The following is a 20,404-nucleotide window of genomic DNA, read 5'->3' on the forward strand; positions in this document are numbered from 1 at the left end:
AAGTGATAACAACAATTTTCTGTCATTAACAAACGCCTACTTATGACACCACAAAACTATTTAGTTGTAACCATAAAACGTTTTACAAATTTTTACAAACATGCTGTGGCCACCAGTCTCAAATTTTTTTTCTACCTCAAAATGGTCATCATACTGTTGTGAAATGAAATTTATTCAAACTTTAAATTAATTTAAAAATTTCAACGCAGATGAAAAGCCGATATTTTATTTCTCACTGCACACACAATAATTTATTTGTTACTGACAACAAAAACGGCAAATTATTTTATACACTTCCGTTTTTTTTAGCTAAGGTTGGCGAATTGATTTTAAATAGTCTGATACTCTAAAATAAGTTGTTTGCTAGTAACATGCTGAAATTTCAGAGAAAAGAGTAATCCAAATTGTCTGTATCAATCAAAGACTAACTAGTAGCATTTTCAAGTTGAACAACATTTTAAGATTTGTTTTTGCCAATAAGGGAAGAGCAGAGTTTAATTGATGACTGTATAGAGACAAATAGGAGGATACGTGGGCGATGTAAGACAGGTGTACATTTGTGCGAGCTATGAAGTGACGAGTAAGTCACAGTAAGAGTAAGTTATATGCTTATTTATCTGAGCTTCGCTTGAAATCGCTTTTGTGTGCATCTACGTCAAAACGCAGTCATTAGATAACGCAATATAAAACCACTTTCTTTGCCACAACAAATGGATATATTGCGACCAACAAATATTTCGTTTAGATACGAGCCATTGTTAAGAATATGTTACTGTAAACAAAATTTTTGTGCGACATGTGTAGACCTATTTACATTTTAAAAAATGTGTGCGTTGTCATAAAAATAAAGAAACAACTTTCCAGATAATGAAGTTAGATGCTTTTGCTATGAAAAAAATATTTTGTGTTTCAAGCTAAACTAATAGGCTACTTTAAACTCAAAGAAATATTTCTGTTTTAATAAATCAGAATAGTAAAGGAAATTCATACTGGCAACAATCATATCATATATTATAAGTAAAATGTCATCGTTTCCAATGTTGTGTTTATTTAATAAGAATAATAATTTATTTGGATATTGTTTTTTTTCTTTGCCAAGGAGAAAGTGGTTATAGTACGGACAAAATAAAGCGGCTGTGTAAAAGCCAATTTCCGTAAGCATATATGCAGATGTATGCAGATAAATGTGTGTAAGTGTAGCCGATATGTAGAGACCGGAAAAATTCTCTGATCCATTTCACGATATGCTAAAATACAAATAATAGTACTTTTATGTAATTTCTGCCATTAGTTCACTGTTAACCTGGAGGACTGTGGGCCAATTATAGACCCTTAGTCAGAGCAATGTCGAATCACGAGTCCTCCAATTGAGACGCCTCACAAGTCAGTAGCCATTAACAGGTGACGTTTGCCCGAGTATGCACAGGATCGGGGAGTCTATCCTGGAGGTCATTGGATACGATAATTTTTTCCAGTCCCTATCTATATGCACATATAAGTGTATGTGTTAATGATAGAAACATGCAAAATTCGCGGATTCATTTCGCGATAGGATAGAGTCCAAATACTTTTGACATTATTTTGCTTCAGTGATTGGACAACAGTTTATCTGAAGGACTCTGGGGCAATGAATAATCTTTAACAGAAGAATTAGCGAATCACGATCATCCCAGTCAACAGGTGTTACGAGCCGGTAACCAATGAGCAGATGTAATTTGCACGAGTGCATAGAGGATCATGGAGTCTATCCTATAGGTATTTGAAATCACGAATTTTTTTCGGTCTCTAGTTAATGAGTAGAGACCTGAAAAATTCGCGGGTTCATTTCGTGTTATGCTGAAATTCAAATAATTATACCTTAGTGCGGCTTCTGTCATTGGTTCACTGTTAATCTGGAGGACTGAGGGCCAATTAGAGACCCTCACTCATAGAAGTGTCGAATCACAGGCCACCCAGTCGAGACGACTCACAAGTCAGCAGCCAATGAACAGTTGGCATTTGCCCGAGTGTGTAGAGGATATTGGAGTCTATCATGGAGGTCATTGATCCCGCGAATTTTTCGGGTCTCTATTAATGAGTGTATATGTGTGTGTGTGTGAATGTATATGTCTGAAATGCGACAGTGAACGGTGACGCGGTGCTTGGCCGCGCGGAGGTCGCCGACGGAGCAGCGAGTGGCGGGTGGAGGCTAGTGTGGAGGCGTGTCGGGCTGGAGGGACAGGTTACGAGACGGGCTTGCCTCACGTCGCGGTGACTAGCACCTCCCCCTCCCCCTCCCCCCCCCTCACCTCGCTGCAGCCAGGGCCGCTGGTCGGCAAGTGACCAGCCGCGGGCGTTGGGCAAGCGCGAGTTGCGACAACACCAGCCTCTCTCCGTCGGCGCGGGCGTGCGAGCCGCAGCCAGCCGGGGTCTCTCGTCTAGGAGTGAGGGCGGCCATTTCCCCCCCGTTCTTCCACTCAACATTCCTTCTGGAAAAAAAAAACCACCGGTCGAGAAACTGTTTCAAGTTGCAAGGAAGACACTGCAACTATGTACAACGCATAGGCTACGGTTATGAAATACCTTTATTATCTTTAAAAGATTTGTGCAATGGGAGGGCATGACTTGATGTAAGTTTTTGGACATACGCCATTGCTAAGCACTTTTTCTGTAGAAGAAAAATAAAAAAAATAAATAAATATATTTTCAGATAACACTAAGTACCTACATCTTACGTTAATTGCCGCATAATTTTTATGTTTTAATCGATAATCGACTATTCGGTAATGGTACTTTATTTTTGTTTTGTATCGTTCTTATTAAGTGCGCAGTTAATACTGGGAAGCTATTCTGGAAACGGTTTTACACATAACTTGAACTATTGGAGGTAATGGGACAACACAAAGAATAAATTCCCGGGTAAGAATCCGCTCCCAGTTTTACTGCGAACACAATTTTGTAGTGTTGCAGTTGTTTTTACAAAAATCTGTAATTTTTGATGAATATTTCTGTTCCATTTACAAAAAAATAAATAATGTGTACTTTCATCTCGCTAGTACCTATACCTACCTATAAGCTATACCTCGCAAGTAAACATAGTTTGTGTATACATTCTTTCTGTAACTGTATTTTCCATCATATCCACATAGTATTGGATTTTAAAAATTCAGTTTGAAAGCCAGATACAAAAAATAGTTATAACTTGAAATTTATTTAGAGGTATCAGATTTTTGTAATAATTTTTGAAAGGAAATTTGCTCTTTTAAAAATCTGTATCAACTTGTGGGAAGCCAATAGAAGAGTTAGTATGTGAAATAATTTTGTGTGATGCTCTTATCTCTCTTTTTTTAATCTAACCAGTAGTTACCCCAGTTAATAAAAATAAATCATTTTACGACAATGACAAGGTTAGTTGTCTTTGCAGAATTTTATTTAATGAAACATTACCAAAATGCTCATTAGTCCATGTTAAATAATTACTCTATCATTTGCAATGAAAATTTTAATCACCTTTAACTCCGAAGGCACGCTTAAGAACTAAAGTTGTGTACAGGTTTGAACTAATGTTTTCGTGATGAACCCGTAGCCGAAATTTGTCTGTTGAACTTGACTCATTTAGTATAGTCTTCTGTTTACTGTACCCCGGAATGAAAGGAAACCATGTCACAAAACTTTATTTTTTTAGGAGAGTAAGTTTTCGAGTCAAGTCCACATGTCTGAATTAAACTGGACATGCGTAGGCCTACTTGATTTATAGTAGCTGAACATATTCCTACTAATATTATAAACGCGAAAGTTTGTAAGTATGGATGGATGGATGTTTGTTACTCAATCTCGCAAAAACGGCTGAACGGATTTGATTTAAATTTGGCACACATAGTTTATAACCTGGATTAACACATTTATGTGAAATTTCATCCCTAAGGGAGTGAAAAAGTGATAATTTCATTTTATAACAGAAAAAATCATAGGTCATAGACATACAAATAGTGAGTTTCATTTCTCTATGTCTGACACACGATCATACATATAGTAAGGTCTGGCAAATTCATATCGTTCTCCTTGACGAGACCAGCCCGTTTAGTGGAGCTCGCAGCGGCTAGCAAAATAAAGGCGCTAATAACAGTTTTGTTCTTAACTTCGTCAATAGATAGAGTTGCCTTGAATTTTAAACGCACCATCGTTTGATGCGTTTGTCATATCTTGAATTTTATTTTGTTTGTGCCGTATGCGTTCCTATATCATTCATCCGATTGCGATGAAATTTTGGTGAGTTAATAGGTAGCCCGAGAGTCGTATCAATAAATGTGTTTATTTCATGTTATATAGCGGTTTTTTGTCAGTTTTCGTTGTATAAGTGCGCACGCATTAGACAATTTAATTAAATATAAAAGAGAGACAGAGATAGAGTGATAGATATAGAGTGAGATTGAGAGAGACAAAGATAGGTTGAGATAGAGTTAGGTATAGGGAACGAAATGGAGTTAGATAAAGATATATATAGACGTATAGAGCTATATAGTGATTGGCATATAGAAGAGATAGAGATGGTGGGAGGTATAGATGTATAAATGTATAGAGAGATACATAGATATATAGATGCAGATAGAGAAAAAGATATAAATATATATATAAAGATGGATATATCATTTGTATATGTGTAACTACTTCAAACATATTACAAAACCAAACTGAATGAGGCATTGTAACGCATGCCGAGCATTAGCTAGATAATGGAATCTTTTCTATATAAGTAATCTTTTATTCTTTTAGCTTTTATCTATAGTGCTTTATATAAGTAGTCTAGATTACATACAGACCACCAATTTTTAGATATATAAAGGTAAATAACTAAACACTGGCAGAACAACGTCTACTGGGTTCTGCCAGCGATATAAATTATTTTGCACACTTGACATTCAAACGAAGAAGACAATATTACTGTCTACATCTGATTTAGAAAAAGGTCCCATTCAGCCTGTGTTCAGCCCGGGCAACGCCGGGTACTGCAGCTAGTCTTCTATATAACTAATTAAATAGACAAATGAACATTATGGACATGGAGACAACTATATTCATTAAAAAAAAAGGAGACATTGTGTCTTTTAAATCTGGTGCACAGATACTTAGTAGCACTTAATGGTTTACACTTTTTTTAAAAAAAAAAAACTAAGTTGCCATTAAGTGTTGTTTTACGAATAATATAGACCAAACAACACAACTGATAAAACAACTGTATTTGAAGTGTGACTACGAAAGAAAGGAGTACCTCCATATTTTGCGGTATGTCGAGGCAAGGGGAGTTGTGCATCACAACCCACCCACCCCCTTTTTTTTCCCCCTCTTCCAAAAGCCGCTACGTACTGACTACTGTCTCAGGCCTTTCGCTGATTAACATTCCTTAATAATATCAGGGATTTTGTAGTTTCATTGTTGTTCAGCTTGGGGCGTGTCATCTGCACGTGTAACGACTTGATGCTTTCGGTTTGGTATTGTATAACGCGGTCTTTAATGATACAGTGTAATGATCTTTGTTAACGTAGAATGTCTCTTTTTTATGCATAGTTCACCCAGCAATATAAAAACTTATTCTGAACTCCAGTTGAATATGGACAGTTGTAGGTAATTATCTGATTCAAAAGTGCGTAAAAATTGTATTAAGAGATTTGCGTGCTCTGAAAATCGAGATTCTGAATGCTTTGTTCGGAATAGCACGGAAACCTAAGATCGAACAACGAATATTGATTTTTCTTTGAGCCGAAGCTTGAAAGTGATAAAAATGTAGTTGTTCACATGATCCTAAACAATAAGGTTAGCTGTATTTTTAAAATTACAGATGGCAAAGTTTATAATCTTAATATATGATAATCGCGTTATCCACAATATTTTTTGTCAATTACATTGAAAAAATTAATTTATCAATTACATTGAAAAATACACTATTCCTAAATTTGGTGCTTTATCTCGAGTATTTTCCATATAATTTGAAATAATTATTCTAGAATCCTGATATTCAGGGGTGCAGACCATATTATGTTTTCCTGCTTCATATTGAACGATGAGTCAGCATTATGAGTTTTTACCTGAGGTTACAAATGAGCTCGTAACTAGATGATATACCTATTCGTAATACCATAGTCACAGTAAAGTTCATCAGAAGAATCTATAGTAAATCATGTGCTCAAATTGGGGTCCGTACACCACGAACAGCAATATTATTTTGAATTCAATTTGATAACCGATGACTTGCGATCTGCCAATTTCATGTTACTTTCTGGTAGCAGGTTTAACCTCTACGTGCAATTGTACACAAACAAGGTGGTGTCCTTCGTCCTTTGGTTGCTGACTCATTTTACCTTCCGGCCGGATTGATGTGATTGGATAATTTGAATTTCGTACGTTTGTTATTGGTAGAGACCTGCAGAATTCGCGGTTTCAATGGCCTTCAGGATAGACTGCACATACCCCTGAACACTCGGGCAAATAACGCAAGTTCATTGGCTGCCGACTTGTAAGTCGTCTCAGCTGGTTTGTCTGTGATTCGATCCATCTTTGGATGAGGGTTTATAACTACGTAGTTGAGATTCGTCCAGATGAACAGTAAGCCAATAGCAAAATTATCTAAGAGGTATATGTGTTTGAATTCTAGCCTATCATCGAATGAATCCGCGAATTTTGCAGGTCTCTAGTTATTGGTTTTTCATCTTTTGAAACTACCTGTGGTCCAATGAAGCAGTTCAATTGTATAACGGTATGGAATCCAGCCTTTCTCTGAATAAAAACGAAAATTTCGCCGGTTTTACCGAGTTCGCGAGGGGAAAAAAAGGATCTTGACGCAACATGGTATTCCCGTGCCAGGTGTTTTTTTTTCCTTTTAATTGGTAACCTTCGACTTATTTTTACCGGGCCACTCAGGACGCGATTGCTTCCGCAGTGAACTACTGTGGCTGGTGTGCCGAGGGTGGAAACGTACCCGAAAGACGACGCCACAGTGTTATATCTCTCACTTAGTCGGGAAACACTTCGGAGAGAGATGCACGTCCATTGCAGGTAGGCATTGCCCTCGACGACGGAGCCAGCAGGCGACGTGGGTACGTGGTGCTGGCGGCGGCCGGGCGCACGATCTGCTTCTCGGGCTGCGCAAACGTTTGCGCGGCTAATTAGAGTCTCGGTGAAGTTGCTGGAGAGCTCCTTGCGTCTGCGACCCACCCTCCCCCTCTTGCCCGGCCCCTGGAGCACTCCACGGAGCCTCGCCAGACGCCGCTCCACTTTCCTCGGCGCTTGGAGCTGCTCGACACGTGCAGCCCCCGAGAGATGCCTTGTTTGTCCTTCCCCGGGGCATCGCCGCGCGCCTCCCGAGCGGCCACTTGATTAGTGCGCCCGTTCACGCCGCGAGGAACAACAAGTCCGTGGTCTCCAGGTGCCACGTGCTCGTCTCAAACCAAAAACAACACTCATCATCAAGCACAGGTGGCTCTACGAACCGTTACGGCAGAGACTGGAAAAAAAACCCGCAGTTTCAATGACCTTCAGGATGGTCTGCACAGTCGTCTGTAAACTCTAGCAAATAACGCCCAGTTCATTGGCTGCTGACTTGTGTTTCGGCACGTCTTTCGTTGAGGGTTTTTTTTTTTTTTTTTTCACTGGCCCAGAGTTGACCAGATGAATAGTGAGCTAATGTATTTTAATTTTAGACTATAATGAATCCGCGAAAATTTCCTGTGTCTGTGTATGGGCATGAAGTGACCTATTAACACATGAGCGGGCTTGGGTGCCAAAACGGTGCTCATAAATGTGGACTCTGGTCCGACGTCATGATGGACACATGTGCATCAAATGTTTTACTTACCGAATACTACGGTACGGTATGGTAACTAGTTTTATAATACCATGACATTTCGCTTGGTTATTCCGCCTCCTGGGAAGACTTCATCCTCCCCGTATGCTCTCAACACCCTGTCCACTACAGCCAGGGCCGGCGCGTCCATATAGGCGAACTAGGCAACCGCCTAGGGCGCCAAGTAGCTGGGGGCGGCGCAGCACGACACATAACAGCTCATATCATATGTTTAACGATTATTGAACTAGATGAAAATGGATTTTTGTAACAGTTTGGAATGTCTATATTGATATAAGTAATTATTTAAAGTCCATGGTGACCTGTTTATGATTTGTAATAAGTAAAAAAAACACAAGCATGCGTACATTTGATTGTTGACAAACTCTTAGGCTTACGCGATGTATTTTGAGGCAAGGAAAATTTTTTTTGGGTTGTCCGGCCTGGGGGGGGGGGGGCATTAAGGTTTTTCGCTTAGGGCGCCAATTTACCTTGCAGCGGCCCTGACTACAGCTGTCGCTTCTGAATGGGTAACATCTCGGACTTAATCGCACAGAGTTCCTGTCTGTAATAGCGTCACTGGTCCAAAAAAAACAGGTGACGCTAGACCTGTTTTTTCAGCCACCAACCGTGTTTGGTCACCTAACGTGAGGTTATACACCGTGTCTGTTCACCGAACATGCTTAAACATTGGTCATAACATGTCAATCACTGAGCTTGTTAATGGTCACCAAATATTTATGGTTGCAATCACCAGCCGATGTTTCATAGATGCGCGTGCGTTGCGAATGAAAAGACTGCACGGCATGTTACCATCATGTGCATATACATAGTTGCACATGCGTATGATACGTGAGCCATTGTCACTCTACGCTTCCAGACCTAATGAGCCCAGAAAGTGGCCAAATTTCAGTTAGTGAATGCCTTCTGCAGACATTTATAATCGCCATTTATACATACCTATATATACATGTAATATTTATTAATTATTTCGTTGAGAATAAAATGACGCACATCCATTATTTTTAAACGAATTGTTTCCAGTATTATTGTTGAAACTATTTTATTTAAATCGTCAAAATAAATTTTGAAAATATTTTAAAGTCATGTTGGAAAACAAGTATTAAATATCAAATCTGAAACGATACGATACTTTTTTGTCATTGTGCAGTAAAATATAAGCCCTATTGCCACATATTGTATTGAGGCGTTACCACAAATGAGTCTCAGAGTCTAAGAGGCGCCCGCCTAGTGTAAGCGCGCAGGGTAATCTAGTCGCATTTCTTAGTGCATTCAAGGTCCCATGAGAATTGGGCTACGCCATCATGTTGAGTTAGTGCATCTCCATGTCATTAATTTCGTTCAAGGGCTAATTCTACCTGCGTTTCAACAAATAAGAATCACATATTATTTTTTGTTGCTGGAAAACCTAGCCTACACCATTATCGGTTTTTTTTTTTGAGAAGCCAGTCGTTATATATAGTGAAATGATTTTTTTTGTTTGTTTATTCGTGACATTATCAATAGAGAACGGAATGTTCGCGTATTCATTTAGTCGCAAGCTAGAATGCAAACCTCCACACTGTCGCACTGTGTTCATGATTGGCTCGCAGTTGTTTGGACACGCCCCTCTACGACCGTGAGCCAATGATGCCCAGCTAGGAGAGAAGTAAGCGAATCAGGTAGTGCCAAATAACAAGGATAAAAATGTTCTCGGTAAGAAATCAACCAATGGGAAAGTAAACATGGGTCGAGCACACCTATAACTTTGAATTCTATCCTGAGGCCAGAGGAATCCACGAAATTTCCGGGACTCTTATTATCAATCACTAGAAATTATTTTGCTGTGTTTCCCCAGCCAGGAGCTTACACGGAATTCATTTTAGGGGGAGGAGGGAATAGAACCACTTTGCCCGATGCTTGCTTTAGAATTATTTTCTTTTGTTGGTGGTAATGATAAATATTTGTTTAGTGTTTCGTTGGGGGTAGTATGTACCCCTGAGCACCTAGTGAACGCGGTGGCAGGTCGGGGTGAGCGTGGCGGCCGGCGTGTTGCAGGGCCCAAGGACGTGTGCGACGACCTGAAGAGGCACCACGGCGACCTGAAGCTCGAGCACGGCGGCGACCACCGGCTGGGGCAGCCGCCGCCGGCGCTGTGCGGCGACCCCGCGTCGGGCGGCCTGGGCCCGCCCCCACCGCACCAGCAGCAGCAGCAGCAGCAGCAGCAGCAGCAGCAGCAGCAGCAGCACCCGGGCGACGGCGACAAGCCCGCCAAGCAGAAGAGGCACCGCACCCGCTTCACGCCGGCGCAGCTCAACGAGCTGGAGCGCTGCTTCTCCAAGACGCACTACCCGGACATCTTCATGCGCGAGGAGATCGCCATGCGCATCGGCCTCACCGAGTCTCGCGTCCAGGTAACCACCGTCCCTCCTCTCTACTTGTTTGCTGGGCTAACCGGAGAAATCGGCGATTACAGTGCCATCTAGCATAGACGTCACGACCCTGCTCATTGACTGCTGACTAGAGACCCGTAAAATTCGCGGGTTCATTTCGTGTTACGCTAAAATTCAAATAATTATACCTTAGTGCTGCTTCTGTCATTGGTTCACTGTTAATCTGGAGGACTGAGGGCCAATTAGAGACCCTCACTCATAGAAGTGTTGAATCACAGGCAACCCAGTCGAGACGACTCACAAGTCAGCAGCCAATGAACAGTTGGCATTTGCCCGAGTGTGTAGAGGATATTGGAGTCTATCCTGGAGGTCATTGAACCCGCGAATTTGTTGGGTCTCTACTGTTGACTAGGGACAGGCAGTTTTCGCGAGAAAAAAAAAATCTAGATGCCTATTAGATTGCAACAAGGTATACCCGTACCAGCGGTTTCTTCCTTGTGATTGGCCTCTCAGGACGTGTAGCTTCCGCAATAAATAGCTGTGATTTGTGTTCTAACGATAAGACATTTACCTCAAAGAAACTCACCCAATCACGAAACATATTTTATGTTACAGTTTTTTAACTTTATGATAGACTCGGAATCTTTTTGCGAAAGTTGCATGGCCCCTACTGATGACTTAGTGAGATATGATAACTAGAGTGCTGGTCATGCGATACTTGTATTGCTGGAGGTTCTTCATTGGCTCAGTTGAATTGTGGCCCAATCACTGAAACAGTGTTTGGATTCTACCGTATCGCTACTTGCTAGAAGGGGCGTGCATTTCTCGCGATAAGCAGGGACTGGAAATATTTGCGGGTTCAATGACCTCCAGCCTGGTCTCCACTATCCCCTACATACTCGGGCGACAAACCTGTACGTTGCTCTGGCTTGTGAGGCGTCTCAACTGGGCACCTAACTTGAGATTAGACACGGTTTTGATTGAAGTTCTCTAATCTAACCACAGTCCCCGGATTAACAGTGAACCCATTGCTAGAGACCTGAAAAATTCGCGGATTCATTTCGTGATAGGATAGAGTCCAAATACCTTTGACATTATTTTGCTTCAGTGTTTGGGCTACAGTTTATCTGAAAGACTCTGGGCCATTGAAAAATCTTTAACAAAAGAATTAGCGAATCACGATCATCCCAGTCAAACGGTGTTACGAGTCGGTAACCAATGAGCAGATGTAATTTTCACGAGTGCATAGAGGATCATGGTGTCTATCCTATAGGTATTTGAAATCGCGAGTTTTTCCTGTCTCTACCCATTGCCATTGCAGATATGTAGAGACCGGAAAAATTCGCGGATTCAATGACCTGTAGGATGAACTCCATAGTTCTACGTACACTCGGTCAAATGTCACCCACTCATTGGCTGCTGTGTTTTGAGACGTTACAACGTAGCAGCCTGTGATTCGATAAAGCCATGGTTGGGTGTTTCTCATTGGCCCAGAGTCATCCAGGTGAGTTGTGAGCCAATAGCAGAGGCAGCACTGAGGTATAACTATTTGTATTTTAGCCTATCGCGAAATGAATTCGCGAATTTTTCCGGTATCTACAGATATGTATAATTTTTTATAATTTTCAGCTTATCACGAAATGAATCCGAGAATTGGTCTTGTCTCTGACGATAAGCTTTCAAGACTAGCTGTGTAGCAAAACATTGTAGCATTGTTTGTGTTTCGTGATTGGTCTTGTTCATTACACGTCAACTGTCAGCACACGCGTTCTGAATGGCCCGGTCAAATAGGGCAATGGCTTCTCTCGCGGACTTCCGGCAATTACAATGAAGAAACAGCTGGCGCGTGGATACAATATTGCAGTATAATGAACGTCCACATATTTTCGCGAGAAATTACATTCCTCTAGTTACAGTGTACAGGAATATTAATGTATAATTACATATATTTGTACATTTGTACATTTACATGAAAACAACTGTATCATTACAAAATAGTGTTTGCAGTAATACTGGGTTCAGATTCTTACCCGGTTTTGTTTTGTCCCAGAACCTGATTAGAGTTATTTGTAAACCGTTGTCTGAATAACTTTCCAGGATTAACTGCACACATAATAAGAATCATACAAAAAATAAATTCATATATTTTTTATTATTTAATTATCTATACCATAGCTTATACAGAAATTATGCTTGAATGAAATATAAATTAAAATATTAAATTGTGTGCCAGTTTTTGTAATAAATACTGAGTATTATCTCTAAAAACATATTTAATACACGAAAACATACCATAGGCATGTGTTGTACAAAGTTACAATACCTTTCTTGTGGTATTACAAACTATTTCTTGGTTTCCAAAGGAATCTTTTGTAGAAGTACAGAAATTTTTTTTTCTGTGTACGAACCTGCAAAATTTGAGTTATTAATTGGCAACAGTCAGGATTTCCATTGATCGTGGGCTAGTTGTTACGGCCCTGAGGCCAATAGTGCGTGGCCCGGGGAGAAGGTGAATGGTGCTACAGCCAATCAGCACGCGGCATGGACTTGGTTGCGCGCGCAGTGAGGTCCAACGGGGGCCGCCCAATAACACGAGTGTGCTTGTCTCTACCGCTGGGATGGACTAATGGCGTGATGGTTCTTGTGTGGGAGCTGACCTGGCATCGAATACTTGTTAGTTAGGGGCGTTTTCGCGAAAAAGTCTGAGCTCTCGTTGGCCTGCAATAATGCTCTCGCACAAACAGTTTCTCGTTTGGATCGGCGGCCGGCTGTAAGAGAAGCCACTGTCATATTTGACCCCCACCAATCAGCGAGAGTTTGCTGTCGCACAAAATCGCTGCGATTCGTGTGTCGACGCGAACCAGAGGCAAACTCAACCAATCACGAAACACAGACGATGGATGCTACAGTGTTTTAACTTTCAGCTTGTCTCGGAATCTTTTCGCGAAATACGCATGCCCCTGCTTATAACGTGTCAAAAATATGTTCTCGGTATCACGCTTTTCGATATAACAGTTATCTCAGCGCTCTTTGAATGTCTCATTTTCGGAGCATGGATTCCCTCGCTACAGGCTTGTAGATTTTTCGCAAATAAAACATTGTTAATTAATGTATATTGTGTCACAGTTTTCTCAAGGAAAAACAAATGAACGCCTCTAGAGTTGTATGGGCTTATTTTTTGAAATTAATGTTTTAATATTTTGTAATAATTTTAATCGAGGTATCAAACTTTTTCTCCGTGCAGGAGGAAATAAGCATCAACAGTGAAATCGTAAACGTCACATATCCTTCCGTGCTCTGCTGTAATTAAAACGGGCTCTTAAATCTTCACTGTCGCAGATAACCTCATATTTCATTGCGTAATAGCGAAATGTCTACGCTCACAAGTCTCAAAGGCGGAGATGTGCTTCGTGAAGGCGTAAAGTTCATTCTTACAGTATTTCTCGCCGGTACAAGGTAACTCGATACTCCCAATAACTCTTCACTGTTTCCTGCTTCGTGACCAGTGTATTGAAATAGGTATACGGTTTCGAATAATAACTCTACATTTGAAACGCCTACCGTTTGTAAACAATCCCATTTCTGAAAATCGGAAGCCAATGATGGTTTCATGGTTCATACCATCATAAGTAAACAGCACTGTCCAGAAAATGTCATTTATGAAAATTGCCCTGAGACCACAGCAGCGTTTACATTCAAATACAAATTTAAGAGTAAAACATTATAATGCCTTTTACGTAATGAATTTTCAGATGTTATTTCGAAACTGTGTAACTATCGAAGTGTACAACTACAGTAAACCTTGGTATACGTTAACTTGATTAATTAATAACCAAACTGAGCTACTCATTGTATTGTTTTAAGCATACGTTGAATAAGTAGCGAGGTCAAAATTTCTTGCGCAAAAAGAGAACATTTAGAAAACGTCGTACGTATTAACTTATTAAATTTTACATATTTTTGTATTATTTAAAACATAATTTTGTATATATGTCATTGCTTGTCCAAAATAATATTTTTAATCAATTTTCCCCATTGTAGCATTCAAAGGTTCTTTTATACTGTACACGAAGACATCCTTCATTGAAAATATAGTAAAACTAAACATAAAATAAATAACTCAAAAGTACTTACGACGTTGTGACGAAGAAATGGGTGTTTGCATACCATTTTTTTCTAGTCCAAAATGAGTGCCGTATATATGCATTGAGGGCAACGAAAATCGATCCATCTTTAATCTATATACAACAATTGTTAGTGACCATGACCACTTGTTGAAACTGTAAATGCTAATTTTGTAACATGATGGCTGCGGAGGCTGCGTATGCTAATCCGTTGTTTTTGCAAACGAACTGACCACATAATCGACGTTCATTACAGCAGTAAAAAAAAACTGTTTTCAAGTTGGAAACCCCTTTCCAACCACCGGAAATTTACAGCCGATTCTTTTTAATGGGCGTAATAAACTTTGGTTTGGCTCGTTACTGGCCCTTCATTCTACCAATAAATCGGCCGCTCTCGCTGGAAAGTGTTTGATATTGATTAACGGTACATTTTCAATCTGAGGATGTGTGTTAAATTTATTAGCTCATGATTAAGTGATTCGGCATGTCAGAATAATGGATTTGTTAAACGAATTTAGTGGAACAAAAAAACAAATTACTAGCGTGATATAAAGCCCTTTATCTGATTTTCTGATTTGACTTCTTTGAAACATCGTCATCAGTATTGCCAAGTTTTATTGAATTTTTAAATAATAAAGAGAAACATCGCTTATTTTTACTATCTTTACTTATAATTTGTTAATTTTTGATTACCTACACTGAACGAACAATATGCTTTAATCGTGGTAAAGTTGATAACATCTACAATTGGTGCGAACCATCTCCGGGCGAACATATGTTACACATGTTTATCCGTCATGACTTTCAGTTTGATTTCATGTTAATTTATTGTTAGTTACGCACAGATAATTAATTTTAAATTTGAGTGGCGATAGTAAGAAATTTTTTTTATTTTATGATAGGCTACTAAATTTATAGTGGTCTGTAGGTCAAAATAAAATTTATGTGTAAATATAGTTACATTAATTTAAAATAAAGTATTTCAAATTTTTTTCTAATTTAATATACTGTCTAAGATGACATATTTAAACGTTTGAAAGATGTTAATTTCATACTGTAAATTAATTTCAGATAATTATGTGAATGTCATTGTGGTTCTGGATTTATGAATGCATGCTATGTACCTTCGTGTTTCAAAAATACAAGTTAGCAATTATTAATCAGCGTCAGTAAAATATTTATTCTTATAGTTCAATATACCTTACGTGATAATATTAGAGTAAAAATAACACTATAATATCTTAATTTTCACCTATTTCAATAATTTTTTTATTTATTAACTAATCAACGGCCAGCAGACATAATCTACAGGCTGGCACTATACAAATATAAGTGATAATATATATCACACCCAGTTAAAAATAGGGAATGCTACTTTATTATATGAGTGGTTGATATATCTAATAAATGAAATGATGAATGACCAGCATGACCATGTATGAGCCACGTAATAAAAATTATTTATGCACTCAGTTTTTTCAGTAATCAGGTGACTTTAAATAGCTCTGAACCAATACTTTCGCTACAAAGTGGTAATGCCCCTTCATTGACCTAAAAAAAATGTCGAGTATGAGTTTTATACTGACAACAGACAGACTCATTTTTTACTTTGTGAGAAAATTTAGAAATTTCTTCGTTTCCCGCGTTTATGTATGTAGGCCTACATTAGGCCTATACATTACTTAACATATATAAAGGAAAATACCTAATTAGTTAAGCGAATTCAAAAATAGTTTTTTCATCAGCTCAAAGAACTAAAGCAATCTGATTCTGTTAAAACTTAATTCAGACTCTAGGCAGAAATAAGATTAGGAGGCGTAGGTAAACTTAGATGTAAAAATAGAACTTCAGTTTTTTTTTTAATATTTTATTGGGATCAGCTTTACTTAATTATAAGTAAATAGAAAATCGAAAAATAAATTTTTAAAAAGTAATATGCTATTTTAAGCTAAGCAAAATTTATTTTTTAGTAATTTCATAAATTAATTTTGTTTGTATGTTAACGTTTGCATTTTGTGCTTAGTAAAAGTGAGTTTAAAGTTTCAATAAACTTTGTTAATTTTACATTAAATTCTTTTTTGCTATCCACAGGTAAATTGTTATCAATAATAGAAAACCATGACGTAAATTCACCATTTTGAACAATGATTCGCCAGTACCTTAGTTTCTACAGTTGAGAAAAACTGTGAGTGAATTTCAGTCAATCTTACGTTTATAGGTTTTTGTATACAAAAAAATTTAAAAATAAATACATGCATAAAATTTAATTAAAAACAGTTTAATTGTGTTTGTTTTAGACCAACACTTATGAAAAGAATAATATTTTTTTAAATCCATAGTAAATGTTTAATTTTAATAGTTTTAGGTATCTTAATCATTTTTATTTTGTTCTATGTATTGTTTTACCGCTGTGCATATTTCTTGACTTATTACTAACTGAGTTACTTAAGCCTAAAATTAGATTCATTTAAATTCGTTTCTATTGAAAAAGTATTGAAACGAGATCAATTACCGAAATAAATTAAACATATATATTTAGTTACCGGCAAAAAATTCACTTTATTAATAAATTATTTATGTTTTAGAAAAATGGACGGGAATAGAAGAATTTTCAGGAATCGTTAATTATGTAATATTTGGTTTAGTAGAGTAATATTAGCCAAATTTTATTAAAAATAAGTAATATTTGAAAATATTTTTAAAATTTTAAATGTCATTTTTCACATAAATAGAAATATCAATTTTTTTCATCTAGATCGTAAAATTTGGTTCGAACCCAAAATAAAATAAATATTATTTTCTAAAAAAAAAAAGATCGCAACTATTATTTTTTTCATCAAGTAATTATTTTTGATGCCATGGATATTTTAGAGCTATTTCAAATTATTTGGACCTTGAAGAAAGTGGTAGCGTTTTTCAACCAATGTTTATCAAAACTATTTTTCAATTTAGAACACTTTTAAAGCTTTAAATGAACAAACTTATTTTTAAATCGGTTCATAAAAAAGCCACACTATCATATTTCAAAAGAAATTTGTAGTAATTTGTATACAAAACTTATAAAATTTAAATTGTATTATGATCAATAGTTAAAATTGAATAAGTTTTTATCAAGTAACTATTTTGATGTGACACATAGCGCGAGTTATGGTAATGTTCGTTGTTTAAGGCCTAAATAAACTTTTGTTGTTTGCAAATCAAAGTTATCCAAGAAAACCCAAGTCAAAACTAGAGTTCTATAACACCTCCTTAATATGAAATTTTATTGAAATATGAACCAGAAGACTTAAAATTCAGTAAATTGTGACAAATGGGCAGACAGTTTAAATCCTCAATACACATTGAATGTTATTCGTGTATAAAATTTAATTTTAAAAATTTTTAGTTGCTTTAAAATTTTTGATGTAATGCATATTTTGTAAGTTAATGTGGAATTTGTAATTTAGGGCCTAAGTTTGCATATTTATTTAAAACCAATTAAGAAGCAAAATAATCTACCCATAAGAAATTTCATCGAAATCTGTTAAGCAAATAAAACTACACACATCTATACGCACACAAATAAACAGACACATAGACACAGAGAGATTCAGAAAGGAAGGTGAGCTCATAAACCTGTTTCGTATTGGAAGATTATCTAATAATAAAATAACATTCTGACAACTTGTAGAGAAATGAAAAAGTGTATTTGAAAAGAAGGTGCTTCTTAAGTAATATTTCAAGAAAATTATTTTTTTAAAGATGCACATAAAAACATTTCTGAATTATTCACAAGTCATTTTTTTTTCCTGGTATAATTTGATTCGATATCCAAAAAGTGTGTACGAATTTTTTTTATGAATTACATAGTCTTTAATTTTATACACAGAAAAGAGATCAAATATAATCTAAATAATTCACTTTTTTTTGTGTATACTTATTCGTACGACGGTAACGTTACGGTATAAAATTATAACTGCAATTCGAACTGCGCAAATATATTGTTTTCAACAAAAGACTGCACTGAAGCAGTTTTTCACTTTACGCGCATAGCTTAAGCTTTTCAGGATCCTTTGGCAAACGGCGACTGAGTGTTTCTCCACCCCTCCCCCCCCCCTTCCTCGGGGCACTTCTCAGATCTCTCTAAGCTGCTGTAATCCTCGGCAACTGCGCTTCCTCTTCCTTTGTTGTTTCCAGGCAAAACAATAACAGCAGAGAGCCTCCCGAAGGGCTGACTAACCTTGCTCCAACTTCCCCCCCCCCCCCCTCCCCCGGGTCGTCTGTGGTCCTCGCAAGGCAGAGAGAGTAGCTCAGTCCGCACGCACCGCCGTCAACTGCAGAACATCGCCACTGCGACGTGACACCCTTGAGAATAAGGCAGCCATTTCTGTGGTTAGTTCATCCATAACCTCTCTGGGATATGTGTTCATCAAAGGTTTACCGGTGAAATTCTAGAGGGATATTCAACTTTCAGGAATGATTTACAATACCTATACTTAGGGCCATTCATTTTTCGCGGGAAAAAATATTCCGAGAATAGCTGGAAGTAGAAACACCGTAGCATCGTCTGTGTTTCGTGATTGGGTGAGGTTCTTTCAGATACATGTCTACTGTTACAACACCAATCATAGTAAGTCAGTGCGGAAGCAAACACCTGAGCGACTCTCGCAGACGGTCGTCAATCAGAAGGAAGAAACCGCTAGTCTGGGTATAGCTATTTGCAGTCTAGTAGGCGTTCAGATTTTTTTTTCGCGAAAAATGCCTGCCCCTAAATATACTACAGAGTGAGATTTAATTACGACGAAAAGTAACCATTAACTGTGAGTTTAATGTTATACATACAGCGAATTGCTCACAAGGATAATCTTTGGAGTTCTACCGAAACCTTAAATATATTTATTTATTTTTTTATTTATTTTACCTTTCTTGCTTCCACAAGCATTTTTATCTTCAGCAAAATATGATGATTATTGAAATTTGGAATGCAGCTCATTTTCTACAATATCAAGCTAGCTAAAATTATGAAGAAAAAAACATTTTATTTTAAATGCATTCTTTGTGGGAAAGTCCATGAATTTATTCTAATTTGTAACAGCGTGTAGACATGTTTATCTACTTAATAATATATACCATTAATATGAATGGTTTTTATTTTAGTATTTTTTATTCACTAGTCGTCAATAAACAATCTTAATATAAGTAATATTAAAAATCATAAAGGAAAGTAATCATGATATACAGAGAAATATTCCTTCAGGAAGAGGAAATATATTAAACACCCTCCTTATGCACACCCAGCTTCTGATATTCAGTACTCTTGTCAAGAACTTTGGCGCGATTCGCTACCAAAATGCAACAATTCCACACAAAGTTTATCTAGTGAGTAGGATATTTTTCTATTCCCTCCTCGAAATAAAATATAAAATTTAAAAAAAATTCCTCAACACTTCTTATGAAAGAAAATATACTGAGTTTATCACATGAGTTTGTTCTACAATCTAACTTGGCCGCACGTCAGCACATCAACGAATGTTTTTAAATGTGGGTATTTGTTTTCAATGTTGGCACCATTGTTCCGTCCCGCGGCGCAGAAACGAGTTCCGCGGGAACTCTTCCGTCTCCCGGCCGATTGTTTGGTGGAGTTTACTGTTCTGTCACGCTGTGCGGCGTTCAAAACAGCGTGGCGAGTCAGAAGATGCTCGATTCACAGACACAGCTTTCTGTGACAACCCCCCCCCCCCTCCCTCCCCGACCATTAGTTAACTACTTCTTTAGTTTTTTTTAATCACTGAATTCACATACTCCATTGATAACATTTCTAATTGTGTGCACTAAAAAAAACTGTTTCGTGACTTTAAAAAAAATATTTTGTCAGGAAACACCCTACCAAATAAAATACTTTTTTTTAGTCTCAGAAAAACCATTTATTAGTATCAACAACATTGCTTTCTCTAATAGGCTATTTCCTGAAAACTATTCAGTGTCAACAAAAAGTGTTTCATTGAAAAATAAAAGTTTTTGTGGTGGTCTCGAATTTATTTATTTTTTATGTGGTTGAATTTTCGGTTTTACACGAGTGAATGAATGAATAA

The 20,404-nt window shown here is 37.6% G+C and overlaps 1 protein-coding gene across 5 annotated transcripts in view; it reads left to right on the forward strand.

The window, feature by feature from the left end:
* The window catches only part of LOC134530536 (homeobox protein orthopedia B-like), a 149,019-nt gene that overhangs the window by 46,203 nt on the left and 82,412 nt on the right, over positions 1-20,404 (forward strand). For all 5 annotated transcript variants that reach the window (XM_063365440.1, XM_063365437.1, XM_063365438.1 and 2 more), the window contains exon 2: positions 9,875-10,230. In XM_063365440.1, coding sequence (XP_063221510.1) covers positions 9,875-10,230 — 356 coding nt within the window. The remainder of the gene's footprint in view (positions 1-9,874; positions 10,231-20,404) is intronic.

This window comes from Bacillus rossius, chromosome 3 (assembly GCF_032445375.1).
Source record: "Bacillus rossius redtenbacheri isolate Brsri chromosome 3, Brsri_v3, whole genome shotgun sequence".
Lineage (NCBI taxonomy): Eukaryota > Metazoa > Arthropoda > Insecta > Phasmatodea > Bacillidae > Bacillus > Bacillus rossius.